This window comes from Miniopterus schreibersii, assembly GCF_964146895.1.
Source record: "Miniopterus schreibersii genome assembly, chromosome: 2".
In the NCBI taxonomy this organism is placed as follows: Eukaryota; Metazoa; Chordata; class Mammalia; order Chiroptera; family Miniopteridae; genus Miniopterus; species Miniopterus schreibersii.
In genome coordinates this window covers 163,107,900-163,127,801 of record NC_138102.1, presented here as the reverse complement: position 1 = coordinate 163,127,801, position 19,902 = coordinate 163,107,900, and the positions used below count along the sequence as shown (strand labels likewise).

The following is a 19,902-nucleotide window of genomic DNA, read 5'->3' as shown; positions in this document are numbered from 1 at the left end:
ATCCAGCCTCTCCCAGCTTAGATTGTTGATGTGAGAAGTGGACAAATAAGCAGATCATTTAAATATACAATGAAAAAATATATAAATATTAATATATAAATATATACAAATATACAAAATATATAATATACAAAAAAAAAAAAAGAGGAACTCATAAGGCGCTCTGAGAGTACAGACTAAAGGTATTTTGGACAGTGGTGGGGTTCTGCGAAGGCCATTTTTCTGGGCAAGGGGATGCCCAAGCAGAGTCCCGAGTAAAGAATTTTGCCAGGCAACAAAGGTGGAAAGGAAGTTTCATATAATGAACCAAAGCCCAGACATACAAATATCATGTGAGAGAGAATTATTAGTAATTGAGTATTGCAAAGAGAAGGAAATGATAAATAGGAGCAGAAAGGCATGCTGGGGCCAAATCACAGGGCGTGGGGGGCTTATGAACTAAGCATAGGAGCTTCAATTTTATGTTGTAGGTGATGGGAATCCATTGAAAGATCTCAAGCAGGAGAGAAACAATGTCTGATTTGGCCCACAAGCAGTGGGAGACACAGATCTCAACATTAGGAAAACAGTGCCATACGATAATACTATAAAATAAAACGAATTGAGATTGTCTTCCGTTCATATTTTAAAGGTTCATTGTCCATTGCAGGAACAGGGGACCCACACTGTTCCCAGTGATGTAAGTGCCTCTTCTACTATGCCCTGCCCCACCCCCTCTGAGGAACCTCACAAATGTGAGCCATCCAGTTCCCATATTTGTTCAAACAAAGAGAGAAGGCAAATGAGCACCTCAGTCAGGTCAAACAACTGCTTTATTTTCACTCCCTTGTGCTGTGTAAGTGTCTCCCAGAAAAGAAGAACCCAAGTGGCAGGGCATGTGGCTAGGGACGTTCACTGAGCCAGCAGCAACCACAGAAGAATCCAGGGTTGGGAATGAGCACTGGAACCCAAGGCAAAAGGGCGGTTAGTGACTGTTTGCCTATTTCCCGGCCTCTAGTTCCTCAAATGGGAATAAGAGGAGAAATGTTAAACGACTGTGTATTGAGGAACAGACCTTTGACGATCTGGCTGTGATGGGGGACCAGAGGGAGTGGGCAGGGTTAAAGCCTGGGTTTTAGGCGTCCAGTGCCAGGGGCCACTCTGAGAGAGAGGATGTGAGGGGTGTCAGGGGAGGGGCCCAGCTGTGATCGGGGAGGAGGGACAGGGCAGTGAACACAACAGAGAGGGTTCTTCCAGGTGGCAGGGCAGGGGCAGGGAGAGACAGATGTGTTCATTCTGTCCACTCCTTCTTAATGGACAGGTTCCACTCCCAGGTGAGGTGGTCGTGCTTGTCGTCGTCGGTGAAGAAAGACTTGTTGTGGTAGGTGCCTCTGGCCAGCATGCCTTTGGGAGCCTCTTCGATTGGAGTCAGGAACTCATACTCTTCTGGCCGAGGCCCGTAACTGCCAACCATAAATGTGGCTTTGTCCACTGGGAAGAAAGAAAAGTCCATTAGGGTAAGAGTCTGAGAGAGAGAAACAAGCACTGCAGACTGGAGCACTCGGAGCACAGCTTACAGTGATCAAAGCCAAGAGCAGTGGTTTCCAAGCCTGGCTAGGCGTTAGATTTACCTGGGCACTTGTTTTTGTTTTTTCTTAATTTTCTTTTTATTTGAGTGCCTTTTAATACTATAATGTTCCTTTGACCCAAAGACTATGGTTTAGTAACTTGCTGTGGTTCCCAAGAATCCGTGTTTTTAAAAGTATTACAGCTGATTCTGAGTATCAGAAAAATTGCAAAATCACTCAGTGCCCTAAATCAATGGAGATGAAGAATGTTTTTATGGAGATGTAGCAGATTATACCATAAAAAATTCCCAGGTGGTCGAAAGGTATAAAATTCCACTTATAAGTCCTGAGGATGTAATGTACAGCGTGGTGACTATAGTTAATAACACCATATTGTATATTTGAAAGTTGCTGAGAAAGATCTTAAAAGATTTCATCACAAGAAAAAATTATAACTGTGTGTGCTGATGGATGTTAACTTATTATGGTAGTCATTTAATAATATATACATATATCAAATCATTATGTTGTACACATAAAACTAGTACAGTGTTATATGTCATTTATATCTCAACCAAAAAAATTCAAATTAGTTGAGACCTGGGTTTTTTTCTCAGCTCTGCAACTACCTAAGTCATCTAGGTAGTTGGGCCTCTGTTTCTTTTCTATATAATGAATTTCAAGGATCTTTTATCTAGACTATTATTCAATAAACATATCAATTGAGGTGGATAAGGTAACAGCTGGTAATCACAATTAACAGAATTCATGGATGGAATAATTTGAATGGAAGGGGAAAATCAATAATTTGGTTAAAAAAAGTAAAATTGGGACAAATGGTGAAAATAGCCAACAAACATTATTAGTAGGTGAATAACTGGAATATATTAAGGATAAGTAGAGGATTAGAAAGTACAAATATAGATAGGTAGGTAGATAGGTAGACGATGTGTAGTTACCTGTTAAGTGTTGTGATAAGTCTGAAGGAACAGCTACAGACACATCACAGCCCCATCCCATAAGTGAGGCAACTTAGTCTCTATGCCCAAAGGAAAATAGGAAACTGAACTATTCTTTTCATGGGACTAGGTATTGAGAAGACCAGTTAAGATCTTTCAGGTCAACAATCTTCTGTGGGATCTGAGTGACTGAGTGGTTCTCTGCTTTGAGAATTTATCAGACAATTTCTCCCCTCTCCCTTGTTCGTTGATTTGGTGGGACTGAGGCATTACTGTTTCACACCTCTGTGGGAAGAGAGCCCCGTATGATAAAACAGAACTGTCAGCATGCTCCCATCAGCTTTTCACTTCTAATTTCTCCCTGCCCATACTAATGGGAGAGAACTGAGGACAGGTTCCCAAGGCATATACAGTTTCGATACAACTTGTCAAGAATGACTGCAGATTAAGTAGTGTCATATTATTTGTTTCAATTAGACAGCTTTTCTCAATTCCAGAAATAATTTTTTTTCTCTTTATTTAGGAACTTAAGCACTGTCCCTCCCTCCCCCTGTCCCCCTCTTCCTGCCAACTCTCATTCTAGTTAAACACACATAACAGTGGCTAGGTCTTTCGGTCTTTCCTGTTTTGGATTTCTCTGAATTCAGGTTTTATACTTGTGAACTGCCTTTTTTTTTTTTTTAATATTCCTAGTTTTTTAATCTTTAATGTTGAAAGTATTACAGATGTCCCCCTTTTCCCCCATTGACAGCCTCCACCCTGCATACCCCCAGGCCTTCACCACACTATTGTCTGTGTCCATGGTTTTTTTTTCTTCAGTTTTGAAAGTACTTTTATATACTTTATTTTACTCAACCTTATCTTGATTACTCTTTCCCTTTATGAATAATAAAGTTGAATTCCAGAAGCTGGATGCCCAAGGTTAGTGGCTCACCCTGTCTAAACTATGTCTCCTGAATGTGGGTCCTACTATCAACGTCTAGGTTGGAGGTGTATGTGTGCCCTTTCCTAGGGTGAGCATCCACAGCTTTTTATCAGAATCTTAAATGAGTCTATGCCTAAAGCTTCCTAAAAAACAGAAGTTTGCCCAGCTGGGCATGGCTCAGCAGTTGAGCGTCGACCTAGGATCCAGGCGATCCGGGTTCAATTTCCGGTCAGGGCACATGCCCAGGTTGTGGGCTTGATCAATGACTCTCTCATCATTGATGTTTCTGTCTCTCTCTCTCTCCTTTTCCTTTCCTCTCTCTGAAATCAATAAAAGATATATTTAAAACAAACAAAAAAACACACACAAAACACACACAGAAGTTTAAGTATTGAGAGGCAGATTTTGGGACAGCATAAAGTGTAGGTCCCTTACCTTTCACCCCAGTCCGGTAGGTGTGCTGAACATATTTCAGGCCCGACACAATATCTCTGTTCACCTGCGGGTGGGAAGGATCCAAGCAATTCACATTAAACAGGCTCTTTCATTTCTCTTCATTATTCATTCTGATCCTACCTAGTGGGGTCCCCTCTGAGGATAAGAAGACTAAAGATTTAGTTCAGATAAGTGTTGCTATTTAGTATGGCGGTGGGGCAGGCGGAGGTTAGAGACAGGCGTTCACAAGACTCAATGTTCTCAATCCGGTTCTTGAAAACTGTGATTTTTAGATTGAGGAGGGGGTAGTTAATTAAAACACTGTTTCAATATCCTTGACTAAATTTCTCCTTCCTCAGAGGTCCAAAGAGTGGTCTTGAGCTCCCCCTCCCTGATACTACTGGCCAGAAGACCATCCTTGTCTTAGGAAAGCTAACAGAGCTACCAATGGAAAATATTATGTAAATATTGAAAATCCCAACCTGAAAAATGACCCACCTAGCCTATGAAAAACCAAACAATAACAAGAGAAGCCGTAAGGGAAAATCAGGTCTAGGAGATGGTTGTGCTCGTAATGTAGATGTATTTGGAGGTCTGGAGCTGAGGAGATGGGCAACACGGAAACCTCCTCCCTATAGACAAATAATGGGTAAAAGCCACTTGTGTCTGGCAAGTATTTTGGTTGTCTGTCATTTTCAGACGTTGTCTGAGGTCGTGATACTTTCCCAAGCCTTTCAAAGAAAATCCACTAAAGCAGAATGAAAATATAAACAGTCCAAGTACTTTGTTTTTCCATTAGTCATTTTACCTAGCACTGAACTGGGTTGTCTGTTAACTTTACATGGTGGTCATGTTCATACAAACAAACTGAAGTGGCCATTGCGTCACTAGCTGGAAGGCTTGGTTAATTGTCCACCATTATGAAGAATTTAAGCATCTTCAAATGATTTCTCCCCAGCAGTAATTATGGCTCCCTTTTTGTTTTGGACAGAATAATTAAACCAATCTCTCTGTGGTGCATTGTTGGTAGTGAGGTGGCACAGCAGTGAATACTGTCAGCTCAGGTTCTAGACTGTTGCTCTGTAAAATCTGCCATATAACTTATCAAAAGCAGATAAAATGGAAACACACTGAAGAAGCTGTGATAAAATGAAACTCAAATTTTCTAATTACTCTGACTCCCACATGTGGCTCACAAGAATAGGGAAAATGAATGGATCTTTCTAGCAGCCCCTAAACTGGCCCCCTGGGCCTTGTAGCAGATGTGGTCTGAAGGGAACAAGTCCTAAAATCAGGAATGATGGTAGTGTAGAGATAAAGCCCTCAGAACAGTTTCCTGTTTGCCTACTGCCCCATGGAATGCCCATTTAAATAAGTATGTCTGAGGTGGATAGAAGGAAGGTATGAATATTCCTGGTATCTCTTCTTCTGCTTGAACGCCCTTCCCCATTGTCTCTGCCACACCAGGCCGACGCAGCGTTGGTGATATGAATGAAATGAGAGCAGTGGAGGTCAGGCATACTACCTTTCCTCGGGATACAGAAGAAAGAAAAGCAGAAACTAAAAGAGAGATCCCAGGCCAAATTTGGGAAGAGCATTGTGAAGTTTTGGGGGAGAAAGAGAAGAACATTGAGAGCAACTAAGAGAGATAAAAAAAAAGAGGGTTTTAGGGTATGTTGCTGGTGTTATACACGCAAACTTTCTTGGACATTCTAAAAGAGACGTCAGTATCATTGCTTTTCAATTATTTTTCATTCTGAACTGGTGTTCCTTCCAACTGTAGCTCCACGCTGGGACAGGCCGCAGGGGGTTCAGCTTCACGTGGGTTACCAAAGAGAATGATCTTCCTCTGGTCAGAGACAAGGCCAAACCTCTGGAGTGGATGGGACTAGAAAACTCCTTTCTGTGCCCTCCTCCCCCATCACCTTAACGTGTAACCCTGACTACCAAGGACCCACACCCCTGATTCCTCCTCGGCCTCCCCACACAGAAGTGCATGCTCCACATCTTTCTCATCTCATTTACATCAGTATTTGCCTTCATGTTTCATCTGATTTGATAAAAACTGGCTTACTAAATTGACAAATTAAGGCAGTAGCATTAATGATTGAAAGTCAGACTGCTGGGTAACCTAGTCTAGGCGTATTTGGGTACAATGCCTTACCACACTCTCAGGTGCTTTAGCAATAAATAGCACTGCAGGAAACCAGGAAGCGAACCGTAGCTCAGTGCCCATTATAGAGTCGGCATCGACAAATATTTTCAGAATGAAACTATTCTGAGGCATATTTGTGGAGGTGGAGGGTGATTGTTGATGGACCCTGACTCATACCCTGCACCCAGGAAAAAGAAAGGCCTGGTGTGCAAATAAAGAGGGAGGTGGGGCTCTCCTTGGTGGATCCCAGGTCTGGAGGGAATGAGGGCAATCAAGGTAAATATAAGCAATTAAGAGCAAACAATGAATTTCTGACTTGCTTATTCTCAAAGTCAAGGTTATTTTTCTTCTTGATTTTGGCTGCTCACTGGGGCATTTACTTCCTTCTACGTCGGTGTATCTCCTATTTAGTTTTGTGCTTACCTAGTCACCTGCCCGACAACCAAATTGTAATTTCCAGTTATTTACAAACAACCACACTCCCTGGCTCTATATAATTATTGAGCATTTAGAGCTGAGGCTATATATATGTTTTATTTTCTTTTCCTATTAAGTGATTCATTTATCTATTTCTCAGTAAATATTCACTAAATACCTACCATTTACACAGTTTTGAATTATTAGAAAGAAGGGATATAAAACCTCTCCCCATCTCAAGGTGCTTAGGCAGTATAGGAGAGAAAAAACATAAATGGTACAATACAAAACAGTGTGTGCCTCATGGATGGGAGCATCAGGAGCTCATAGGGAGAGGATCCCACTGGCTTAAGAGATTAATGGAGGAGGTCCTGGTTGAGAAAAGACAGGAGGCAAGGGTGTGTCTCAGTGGGAAGAGCCCAGAGTTGGAGAAGACAGTACTATCTCCAGGGGGAAAAAAAGAGAAAAAGCCAAAAAGTATGCCAAGGTGATAATACAAGAAATTTGATTTTTTCTTTCTTTGATTGTAGGAAGGATTTAAACTTTATCAAACATGTAGGGCAAGATACTTACTTTGAAGCAAATTTTCACTCTGTATTCAACACCTTCCTTTAGCACAAAAATTTCTTTTTTGAGGGCTTCGAGATCCCCTGTAAAAGTGAATTTAGAAAGAGTTTATTTCCCTCAGAAGGAGATACGAAAGTTGATGAATGAAGTTTAAGCTCCAGAGCTATTTGCTGGGCCCATCGGAGCAGCATGGACTACATGGCCCTCAACTCTTAAGAATATTTGAGATTAGTGGCTGCACAAACGCACACTTGAAATGCCTGAAATCTTTCAGCTAGATATGAAAGAAATGTGACTTAGTTTGACAACAGCCCTAAGAGTATACAAAGCATCACCAGAAATGAGTTATGTACAAAAAATGTCTTTTCTAATTGTCAACAATAAAAACAAGTTTTAATCAACCACCCTGAGGACAGACTGGACAATCTCCCTATACTCTCTATTGAACACGACAATACGTGTACGTGATCAAACAAAAAGATGATTAAAGAATTAAAGAACATGCACCTGCACCTCAAATAAAGAAATACAGGAAAAGTATTACATAAGAATACCAGCTATTTGTACTTTTTTAGATTTGATCATGTTTGTGGCATTTTCTAGCTTTTAGAAATCCATCTGTTTTGATTCCTTTTTATCACTTTAAATAAATTTTTTGCTTTTGCACTTAATTTTGCATTTACAATTTCATATTATTTTTCTTAAGGAAAGTCACTTAAGTTATAAAAGCTTCAGGTTCCATAACACTGGGATCTGCCCTTAATTCCTGCACCCTGGTTGGAGAGCTAATCATTCTCTGTTTTCCCCATGTGAACCTGTATCATTGGACATTCAGGAGTGAGCGTGTGTGTGTGTTTTGCACAACTCTGTGCACATGCTTCATGCACAGGGCTGGTACCAGCATACTACATATATCTGGGGTTCATCTCAGTAGCCTCTTTGTGACAGAAAACCAAATCTGGGCTTCCCTGTGCTGGAAAAAGGGACAGAGACCAAGATTTTTCTGCAGTCACATCGAACAAGACCTTCTAAAAAGAACAAGTTTCCTTAGCGCTCCTTCAGGCCTTATCTTACAAAATGACAGTTGCACCTGGTCAGGTTACACAATTTCACACCGGAAGAAGCCTGAGTCCTGGTGAGTGAGCGAGCGCATCTCTCCTGGAGAGACGCTCGTCTGTGGGGGGTAGTTGAATTTGTGTGTCTGCTCTAATGATTTCAGTTGAAGAGGAAGCATCTTCTCAACCTCTGATTTCCTCCCTCTGACAAAAGAGCCCATATAAGGTAAAGAGTGGGTATGTTCTGTGAGAGGGGAACCACCTTGCTGCTAAGCCTACTGCTTGAGAGCCATGCTTTGCTCTGTCTTAAGGGTTCACTTTTTGAATCTGATAATACTTTATTTTTTTATTGAAGACTTGCTTTTAATGGTCCAACCTCCTAGCTCTGTGGCCCTGTCCTCATTTCTCTCGGATGCCCACCTTAGCACCTTAATTTGTACATTTTGTGAGGGGTTGGGGAGTGGGTTATTTAAAAGAATCAGAGCTTTAAGTTAAAATAATACGTATTTAACAGTGGAATTTCTAATATTATTCAAGAGGTCTTAAATTGCTTCTTGCCTTCAGGTAAGTTATAGCTGATGTAAGACCAATACTGTCTCTGACGTTTAGGTTGTGTAAATACAATTCCAGAAGCATACAACGCGCTTCTTAATATTTCCATCTTTTTACATGAATAATACTTCTGGTATCATGGGCAGATAAAAACCTGAAGTAAATCTGATACAAGTAACTCTGTCCAGTACCTATGCCTGCACTCTCTTCAGTTAGAGACAGAGGTTGGGCCATCAGTAAGCACGGCCGGTACTGTGCACCCCGAGAGGGTGATTTGTGAGCTGTTCCCCGCACGTGTATCTCAGGGATTCACCTTGCTAGTTTCCTTTTTCGGGGATAGGGGACAAAGAGGAAGCTTCTCCAGTGGTATCATTAGCTCCCTTTGAACAGAACAGGTGTGTCCACTTACCGGTGAGGTCCATGGTGATCGGTCCTGGGGCACTCTCACAGACCAGGGTGAGGCGGGTGACAGTGACATTGGGGGCTTTGGGGTCTGCAGGATTCAAAACGAAATGTAAGCATAGGGAAGAGACGTGTATTACTGTGTGTGTGTGTGTGTGTGTGTGTGTGTGTGTGTGCGTGCGCGCGTGTGCATGCACATTTCAAGTAGGAGAGGGAGAAGATAAAAAGAAAGGTGCTATCTTGATCTGCAGTAGAGATAGAAACGGCAACTGTAGGTTCAGTGCGTTTCATCACGAGGGCCTCATAAATCACAGGAATGCTATTCTCTGCTTCGGGCACTTGCAGGTCCGTCTTAGTTATAAACAGCAAAGGTTTCCCGAGGGACTGCGGGCAAGGTAAGGCGCTCTCCTGCTTGGGCACAGCCCCTCCCTATCTCTGGCCTTGTCTTACTGGGCCACAGGGTGTGCGGAAGGGGTGAGTGGTGAGGAAAGGGGTGGGAGGGAGAAATAGGAGACCAGAGAAAATGTGACCCAAGGGAGGGAACACAGTTCTCAGTGGGGATCTGAAATTCTTTCCCTGTGCTTTGTGTTTCCTTGTTTCAGTGCTGACCTCCACCTTCTCTCCAGAGCAGACCTAATCATACACAGAGCTTGGCCCGCTCCCTGAGCCCGGGAAGCACTCGGTGCCCTTTCCTTCGCCCTGCTGCCCAGGAGCTGAATGTAGGCCTTGTCTGCGGCCCTGTACGGGGCCCCATCCCCCCTGCACGCACACACCTGCTACCACAGGGCCATCCCCCAGGAGCGTTTTCTTGTACTTAGTTAGACTTTCATCATCTTTGTCCATCTCTTGCAGCTCCTTCAGGGACTTCTGAGGGGGAGGCTTGTAATTGAGCTTCCCATCCAGCTCCTCCTCCTCCTCTTCCAGGTGTGGTTCTGGGGCCTTTTCAGTCATTTTGGTCTCTGTCCGAGAGAGAGGATAATACAGTCCATTAGCCAAGAGTCAGTGTATCTGAACTATGCTTCTGAGGGTGCTGTTGCCATGATCTTTGCCCTAACGGGCTTCCGGAGTTCTCAGTATTTTCCAGGAGACATCTCCCTAATTTCACCTGTTATATTTCATGAAATAAGAATATAATGCATTCCAGTCTTTTCTCTGCCATGCCTGATTTTTTTTATACCCTATTCACTGAAAAAAACGGACAAAAGAAAAGTTCATTTGTGAGTTATATGCTACAAGTGAAGCAGAATAGCACAAGCAGGCCTGGATATTGAGCCAAGAGCCCCAGTTTGAATAGTTATGGAAATTATCTCAGTCCTTCAAACCCAGCCAGCCTTGCCAGTGTCAAAGCTCTCAGCATGTACAATCCCAGATATGGTGGTTTCAAGAGACAGGTGGAGAGCTTGCCAAAGAAAGTTGGCTTCTTCCCATTACTTGACTCTTTCCTTGAACTCCTGCAATACCTCAAAGGTAACTCATGAGAAGTTGTAGGCCCCCATGATACCTGCCTGAGGTATCTGAGGGGTTTCATCGCAACACAACTCATCATTCCTTGAGGGCAGGTATTAGGTTCTATGTTTCTCTTGAATCTCCCATAACACTTGGATACTTCAGGTATTTGATAAATATTCATCTATTGATTTACTAGGTTCTATATCTAAAGATCTTTTGTTCTTCTGAAATGACACAATATCTCAAAGGACTCTAAATTTTTCTAGACAACATTGCAACTATGACTTTTGTATCCCTCCATCAATCTTCCTTTTCTGGACCCACTTCTCTTTTAGTACCTCCCACCCCTCCCCAGATTTTCGGTGACCTTATGCTCCAAGACCTTTCCTAAGCATACCCTGGAGTCTTCCCTAAGTGTTAATGACTGAATAATAGGTTTAAAATTTATTCCTCTTAAGGCATGTATAGTCAGAGCTTTTCAGAGCTGAAATGAACCTTAGAGGTGACATATTCCAACTCCTCACTTAATCATTGAGAAAAGTGAAATCAAGAGGGTAAGAGAATTGCCCAAGTTCACATAGCTTGATGAGATGCAATGTCCTAATAAAGAGGGAAAACAAGTCTCTACTGTAAGAATTTCAGGCCCTGTCACAAGCCCCATTGCTGGAGCTATTTAGGGAAACAATGGAGACATTTGGGCAAAGAGATAATTTTCTAATTTCTATCAGTTTTACCCTGAGGGTGACTCCTTCCTTGCCTGTGGGTAAAGGCATCATTGCTTCAAAGTGGCACAGCTGTAAGACAGTATCTATCACCCCTCATCCTGAGTGACTGCAAACTTCTGTAATGCACCCTGACAGTGAAGTTATCTCTGGCCAAAATCAGTTGTGGTTTTGAGTTTCAAAGTCACTATCCTTAGCAACAGGAAGAACAATAACTTGGAAGTAAAGATACATAAAAAGTAATTTTAACAGGAAAAAGAAAGGAAAGGAAAATGGTATCTCCTGGCTCATTGATTCTCTTCTAGCAAAATAACAAGCCAAATGCGATGAGCCTTGATCAACTCTGCGAACAGCGTTGCAATGCCCAGGCCCGCTTCCTGGGCAGGAAGGAAGCATGTAGGCCTGTTCCTATAGCAACTCCTGCCTCAGCTGAAGAGCCAGCACCACTCAGAGTTGAACGTTTAGAGAACAGCACAATAAACACAGTGACTAACTCAGCTCATGTTCCAAAGGAAACTCAAAGAAAATGAATGAACTGGCTGGAAAAACAATGAAGGATGCAGTGGGCGGAGGTTGTAGGTTGTGGGTAGTTTAAGGACAATCATTAAGGGGCAGATGAAGAGCGACCCAGAAGAGACCGATCAGATGAGACAGGTTCTCGCCTGTTGATTACCCAGGAGCCTGTCCAGATCCCCAAGGTGGAGGTCACGTAACAAACTTGTGGATGGAGCGTCAGGAAGGCTATCTACACATGAGGGTATCTCAACCCCCACGGACAGGCCTTTCTGGAATATGCTACATGGTTCTAACAAGTCCTCTGCTTGAAGTCTTGACTATTAGACTTCACACCCAGCCACTAACCAGCTCAAGGTGATTTCAGTAACCTGCAGGGAACTGTAATTCTGCACCCTTGCATCTCAATTTTGAAATGTGAATAAGAGAGAGAGAGATGGAGACAGAGAAAGATCTGATCTGGAACAGGATCTGCTAACCTCTAAAGTATGATGATCATTGGCAAGTCAATCTATCTGTCATCTAGATCTTGACCTCATTAGCAAATAGAACTTTTATCAGTTCTAAATTTCCTTAATTCATTGCAAACAGGTACAATAATTGCTCCATAAAAATGAGACACCAATTTATTTAAAGACATCGAAGAGCAGAGGGTAATGTGGGATTACTGAATGAATTTGTTGCAGTCAAAAGGAGGACACTCAGGACCACATTAAAATAATTTAGTCTAATTACATAGCATAGGAAAAAGAGGTATGAAGCCAGACAATCCAAAACCAGTTCACTCTAGTAAGCTGGTTAGAAAAAGATGAAAATGTCATATTATAGCAAATAGTGGACTGGAAAAGCAGTTCTCATGGAAAGCCCCTTTAAAGCAAAACTAGGTCACAAAAATTTGGTGAACTTGCTGTTTGCAAGACACCATGCTTTAGCATATACCGATGCTTAAGTTACTCTTCCAAGTGAAGAAAGGGTTGGAGGGTGGGCAATCTAATCGCACAGAGAAGGCCCAGCAGGTTTGACTGATTTTTGGAGATTACAGGTCTCTTTAAACATATAATAAAAGTCATGGTGCTTATAAAAGGAAAAAAAAGGAATAAAGCCATGAAATTGTACATGCAATTCAGGGGTTCATGGACCCCTGAAGTGCTTCACAGACTTTACTGGAGCCCAAGGTTAGGAATATGACCTTGAAACTGTAACTTTTGGAAATATGAAACAGAGTTGAGAAAGTTTCCTTCTCTCTGGGGCCTGGTAGACCAGTGACACAACTTAGCCTCAAGCTAAGGATCAAGTTCATGAACCCGAAATGTTGGGTGTATAGAAGCAGGAGGCGATATCAGGTAACATCTGCATCTGAGGGAACATGACCACAGGTCTGGCAGAGGAACAAAGGTGCCCAGGCAGCAGGCCTTTAGGAGAAGCATTCTGTGGCCCATCTACTTGATTCTGGATTATTATTTCTTCACTGAATTAAGCTTCATCACCCATAGGTTTTGTTTCTGGCTTTGCTACTAACTAGCTGTGACCTCACTGAGCAAATGATTCAACTACTCTGGATCTTTCTTTCCTCATCTGGGGAGGTGAGGGGTGAGAGCAGAACACATCTAGGTGCTTTCCTTTTCTAAGGCCTCTATCTGCGTGTTTCTCCTGACTTGAAGTCAGTGTCAGCTAAGCTGGCATTCAGTTACCCTATTTCTGTCACTGTGTATATAAGAGATTATATCTCTGTTTTAGGATTTCTTTCTCTTTTTTTCTTTTTTTAAAAATATATCTTTATTGATTTCAGAAAGAGGAAAGGAGAGGGAGAGAGAGAGATAGAAACATCAATGATGACAGAGCCATTGATCGAGCCCGCAATCCGGGCATGTGCCCTGACCGGGAATCGAACCCCAATCGCCTGGATCCTAGGTTGACGCTCAATCGCTGAGCCACGCCTGGCCGGGCTGTTTTAGGATTTCAAATGTATGTGAATCCTCCAAAAGGTGCTACATTTCAAATTTCATAATTTATCTCCGGGGAATCTCAGATTCTCCCAAAGCCCCAGCTATAAATGGTCTAAATAGTTTGATGATGATTTCCCAAACTATGTATTTGTGTTTATTTAGCCATAAATGGGAGTTTTCTTTTGGGTGCTTGCTAAAGTAAAAATTGAAATTTCATGGAAATTTTATAGGCCATTTTCTAATCTCATCCTCTAAAGAATTGGATTTATTATTGATGGTGATTATAATAACTATCTTACAGAGCTAAATGCTTTCATGAGGATTACCTCACTTAATCCTCACTACAGATTAGGAAACTTTTCTACAGATTCAGGTAAATAACTTCCTCAGGAAGATATATTCTGTAAGGGACAGAGCTTAGGTTGTCTGGCTTTTAGCTACTACGCTCTGTTGCTTCAGTTGTCTTTATTAAGAAGTAACAATAAAATTATAAAGCACGCCAGACATTTTGGGAATCCATTGGGGCCCACAGGCAGAGGTAGATGCTTCTGTGCAACACTGCAGGGATGGCGTTAGCAAAGCGAGGCTTTCAGGGCAACTCTGCCCCTTGTCCCCTTGAGCAAACCTCTGAATCTCTCTGAGCTCCACGTTCATCCTCTGCAAAATTAAATCTGTGCACTAGATGGTCCCTGAGGCCCCTTCTTAATCCAGTGATCCTAATGCTTCCAAATGTAAAGAAGTCTATGAAATGAGAAAGAAAAAGAGGAAGTGGAGGTGGGGTCGCGAAGCACCCAGCCCATCAACGCGGAACATCTGCTTGGGCTCTTCTCACCTTCTCGCTCGCCCACTGTTTCACAAAGAACAGGGTTCTTTTGTTTGTTTGTTTGTCTGCGTGTTGTTTTTGACTTTGATACTTTACACAGGAAAAACGAAATGGAGAATTAACAATTATATGTTTAATGACGTTAGTGCTCTGTCCCAGAGCATATGTGGCTTCTTTCACGTGCTTACTGTTTCAGTTTTCTCCATTCTTGATGCCTCTACACTGATGAATTTTCACAGTGCAACCTTCACACCCCTGCACCTGCTGTTCACTGAAACAATGACAAGGGTTGGATGTGCTGTGGTGGAGACTTAATCATTTTCTCCAGCTCAACTAAAATGCCTAATGAAATTAAGATGGTTACTCATGCCTTGAGTATGACATAGCACAAATTGATGCTTTCACTTGCAAATTCGGTGGAATTTCCAAGGCACTGAAAGTGAAATACATTTATGAATTTGCACCAATCTCAGGATAGAGCACACTGTCTGGTTCATTAGTACAGTTCCAAATAAGGTGAGGGTAAAGAAGAGGTGAAACTGTTGACTTTAGATGAAACGAATCACCTGGTAAATTCAGAGAAAAGTGAGTTTCATGTCTACTGGAGCATGGACTTGGAGTCTGATGGGTCAGAGATTCAAAATGTGGTTTGCTCTTGACTTATTACAGGACTTAAGCAAGTTATCAGTCTCACTGAGCCCAAGTTTTACCACCAGTGAGCTGGGAATAATCTTTTTTTATGGGGTTGAAGAGTAGCAGAAAACCTATGATAAGTTCTAGAACGACACTGACGAATAGTAGATGTTCAATAACTATCCAGCCCGGCCGGGTGTGTCTCGGCGGTTGAACATCGACCTAGGATCCAGGGGACCGAGGTTCGATTCCCGGTCAGGGCACATGCCCAGGTTGTGGGCTCAATCCCCAGTGGGGGCCGTGCAAGAGGCAGCTGATCAATGACTTTCATCATTGATGTTTCTATCTATCTCTCCCTTCCTCTCTCTGAAACCAATAAAGATATATTTAAAAAACAAAACAAAACAAGACAAAACTATCCATTCCCTTACTCTTCTCCCTTCCCTACAGTGCCATCTGTTTTGTTGTCCAGCTTTGGTGAAGAGTGGTAACTGACTGCCCAGGCACCAGATGCTTTCCCTTAGATTTGCGGTGTTGACCATGTCCACTCCTTCCTCCTTAAAAATAGATTTTGTTTCTTTGAGGAGTACAGAGGAGACAAGAAGTCCTGGGAATGGCAAAGACTGTTTATTAACTGAATCAGCCTTAAAATGGGATTGTCACTATTTTATTTCTCTATAAAACTTCCATGCGAACAATTTAATTTTAGATTCTATTTATTGCTCCCTATCATAATTGAAGCCAGAGGTCATTCTATGAGTGATGAGAAAAGCACAGCTAATGGAGAGAATTCCCTCTGACTCTGGAGCAAAACGTGACTCGTGTCCTAAAGTCCCCAGATCGTGCATCTGGAAGGATAGGCCACGGATATTAGATAAAAGAGGCAGAGATGAGGAAGGGGGAGAGAGAAATGTGGAAGTACTAGGAGGGGATTTCCAGCAGAGAAGTACCTATGGAAGTAAGCATCAACATTCCCCCCCCCACTCCCGACCTCATGCAGACCTACTTTCCCCATATTGGGGGCTATAGCTCTAGAGCAGGTCACAGAGAGTCGGGTCATCTCTGAAGGACTGAGCACATTTCAGAGCCAGCCAGGGATTTGGGTCTGCTTTGCCGCCTGCTGGGGGATTTGGCTTATTTGGGGCATGAGAGTTTATCCCTTGGCACACCAGAGCTGCCTGGGGTTTGGAGTCCTCCCTGGCGTCTCAGCCTTCCCCAGTGACATGGAGGAGCTGGTGCTTCCTGGGGTCCCCGGAGCTCCTCTTTACCACCTCAGCTCCATGAAGAACATTCAAAACTGCAAAGCTGGGTGAAAAGAACCAGCCCAGTGCCTGAGAGGACGATGCCTGGTTAGACACAGTAACATTACATTAAATCCTGAAGAGGGTACAGATCCCTAGAAGCAGAATTCTTTTACATTTCCTTTGGTGGGAGAAACAGCACATTGTTTCTTGCCTGTGCATTCATAGTAGTCCATTTCTCTCCCCAAGATTCATGTGCAAAAGGAGGGAGAACTCAACTTCCCTTAAACTTTTCTGTGTCTAGCGTGGGAAGTCACTGCGCGAGGCGTTTTCACAGATATTTCTTCTAGCAGGTCCTTAAAGAAAACTGCATCAAGGAAGCCGTTGTTGGGTAGAAGACTATACTGCAGTAATTCAATACATTTACAGTCTTAAATGAAGCGTGAAAAGTTAGACAGAAGTAAAGACTTTTCTTTATGACCACTTGTGCTCAGAATATCATTCCCTTGAAGAAAACCCATGTGAATTTTAACGAGCTCTGGCTCTGGAAATCAGAGTGTAACACAGCACAGGACAATCGAGTGCTTATTGAATGAACAAATGCTTATGTTTTAGTAGCAACATGAGACCCATCTCTGGATTTGCCAGTGTGGACTCAAATCTAGAATCCCCGGAGGCAACACCACTGACCCAGGAACAGGATGCTCAGAATGTGGGGTTAAAGAAAGTTCTCCCATGGGACATTTCCTAAAACGACCTTCTCAGGCACTGTAGATGTCCCTTTTCTACTCCCCACCAGTGTGTGACTAGTAGAATCACTTAACACTTCTGAGGCTTGCTGTCTTCCCTGTGTCCTCTCAGGATCCAAATTTAGAAGTTTCTAACACCAGACCTGACACATCGAAGGTGCTCCACATAGGTTGGCGCTTTCTCAACCGCCTATATTTTTCTCCCCAGGGCTGTTCTCTTCCCGATAGCTGGAGTTTGTAACCTACTGTGCTCCCATAAACTGGCCTCATTTTTTCTGCCACATTGACTTTGCCCATCGGAGCGTCCACTGAAAACAGAACCTCGATGTTGCTGGGAGCATGCTTCCCTGGGGACAAATGCGTGCCGTCCTCAAACAAGGAAGAACCAAATTTCAGCGCCTGGAAGATGCCAGCCAGGTTCTGTTTGGCTGTGGCACGGTGACTCCCCATGTGCTGGGCCCATGTAGCACGGATGGAGACTGAAACCTCCTTAGAATTTCACACATCTCCCCAAAGGCTGAGATGACCTCCTTATTGTGCTTATGTCATATCTGGATTGGGAGGGATATTTTCTTGTAAATGTAACAGACAAAGCAATGGCAAACATGAATGATACCTGCCTGTGACTGAGCTCTCTGGGGCCAAAACAGATCTCTTGCTTTCTCTTGCTTGACCACACCTGCAGTGAGAACCCAGCATGCTAACCCTGATTTTAGGGGCTTTTGGTCTCTAGGGGAAGGGGTGATGATAGGAACTCCATGTGAGAGCAGCCTGCCTTCCCCCACCTGGAACAGGAGACCAGCTCAGGGTTTATTGGACCCACCCCTTAAGTTACCCTGCATCTAGGGTTTAATTACAGGCTCTGTTTATAAAACATGTTGACTGGGACATCCTGGAAAAAGGAAGAAAGTATTTCAGGTGATGCCTAAAGCCCTTCTAATGGCAGCCAAACTCAGACCTTGACATTTTGAAGACCCATGGACCAGGTGCCCCAGCTAGGTCTACTTGGATTTGTCTAGAATCTATCTCTTAATAAAGTATTCAGTGTCGTCCGTATTTTGTTTCTCGCTCTTTCAGATGTAAAGACATTATATATATACATACATTTGGCAACAACAGCAATTACCTCCTGCCCATCTCACCGCAGGAATTTAATACTAGGTTTTGTTACTGGTAGAAATTCTATGCCTGCGTGACCGAGAGTAAATAACAGTGTATTCTAGCTACTGTACTTCCTCCTTGATCGTTAAATCCCATTGTACCCCAAGGGAGGCTTTCACTATGCATTTCTCTTGTATCACCAGAGAATTCTTTAGTGGAAGGCAGTTTAATGTTTGACAGCTTTGAACCACTTTTTTCCCTTTGCAGCCAGTCTCTTTAAGTCTACTTAAAAACAGGAAACCGCACATCTCCACCCCAGCGCCACCCCACCATCCTCCAACACGCTTCCTATCAGTTTGGATCTATAATCTTTTTGCTTCTGAGCCTGGCCAGGTGCCTGCTCCCACCTGGTAGGAAAGCCCTGCGCACGGACACTCCCCGGCGATCGCGCCCATAGCCCGTGTCCAGGACGTGCAGGGCTTGGCCTCCTGGGCTGCAGCTCTCCCCTCCCGCCCTGAGCTGTCTCCCCTGAGTCATTGCTGCCATTCCCGGCTGACTTCCTCTTCTCTGCAGAGCTGTTCCAGCAGCCTCCTTAGTACTTTCTTATCAGAAAGTTTCTTTTAAAGAAGAACTGCCCCTCTAAAAAGATCATACGCTGTAAAGGGCTGCATTTCTCTGACCCACCCGGAGCCTCCCCGACCCCTCGGTATTTCAACTTACATTCAGCGGTTCACGTCTCTGTCCGGGGTGCCTCTGTCTCTCAACTCTGACTTCTGAGTACTGGCAGTTAGAACAGGAAGGAAGTTACTGAGAAAAAAAAAAAAAAATTAAACCTACTAGAAGAGGAAACCCTGGGCTGTCTCAAATCCTGTGCTGCACGCACTATCTCTATATCAGCGAACTCTGCGCAGCATTCCTGTCAATCAATGGCACATGTGGGAGCATGACTGCTCGTGTGAACACGGATATGCATGAATGTTCATGCAAGGGCGTGGAGCCTGCAGCCACGAGTGCTATGAATAATTGTGCGAATGTCTACAAATCAAGTCATTTCAGTGCAGGAGCTCACTGAGGCTCCTAGTCTAAAACCAGTAGCAGTGAATTCCCATAGACTTTATTTTGTATCGCTAACTTCTGTTCCTGTGGGGTCTCTGCCAACCTCTTTATCAGCCAGATATGTTGAAAGTTTGCTGGCAGTGAATGTAGGGTGCTAAAGAATTACAAATGTTAACTGCATATATTTGGCCTTAAATTTTAAAATTTGTCCTCAAATAGATTTCTAAATTATCGATGGTTATAACTTCAAGAGGTAGCTGTGAATGGCAGTACAGCCAAATGTTACTTGTTGTAGTTTTCACTATTTTTTTCCTTTTAAATAATAATAATAAAAAAAGCCAAAGTACTGCTTTTGATTAAACCTAGGAATGCAGGTTACAAAGGAAAGTGAAACTTCATTAATTCATATTTTTCTAACTCAAAATTTGTTAGAACTTAACAAGTACTAAAATAGACGTTGCACCACATGTGAAGAAACGGCTTGTGAAGTGATTTAAATGGGAAGACGTTGCAGAGGCCGTGTTTGAACCATTTGAGGGAACGAACAGGTTTTAAGCACCCAAGCCACATGTACTTTGCACATTTCCATAGCTGCTGCCATTGATAAATATTTATTCATGCTAATATCTCAATAGTCAGTATTTGCATTGTTTCA

General features: G+C 43.0%; 2 protein-coding genes across 3 annotated transcripts in view; one reads left to right on the top strand and one right to left on the bottom strand.

Annotated features, from left to right (window-relative positions):
* The window catches only part of PDE6H (phosphodiesterase 6H), a 57,212-nt gene that overhangs the window by 21,574 nt on the left and 15,736 nt on the right, over positions 1-19,902 (top strand). The window lies entirely within an intron of this gene.
* On the bottom strand, positions 795-18,985 carry ARHGDIB (Rho GDP dissociation inhibitor beta). The gene is made up of 6 exons (XM_081128566.1): positions 18,912-18,985; positions 9,788-9,971; positions 9,022-9,105; positions 7,012-7,088; positions 3,867-3,930; positions 795-1,470 (listed from the first exon to the last, which is right to left on the bottom strand). Exons 2-6 carry the CDS (start codon positions 9,963-9,965, stop codon positions 1,271-1,273), a joined length of 603 nt encoding a protein of 200 aa, XP_080984692.1. The 5' UTR covers positions 9,966-9,971; positions 18,912-18,985; the 3' UTR covers positions 795-1,270.

Coding starts and splice junctions, on each gene's coding strand:
- ARHGDIB (XM_081128566.1), bottom strand. CDS start 9,965: ATGACTGAAAAGGCCCCAGAACCACACCTGGAAGAGGAGGAGGAGGAG. Junction 3,931..7,011: donor GAGTGAAAATTTGCTTCAAA/GTAAGTATCTTG, acceptor TCCCACCCGCAG/GTGAACAGAGATATTGTGTC. Junction 1,471..3,866: donor CTACCGGACTGGGGTGAAAG/GTAAGGGACCTA, acceptor CTTTCTTCCCAG/TGGACAAAGCCACATTTATG.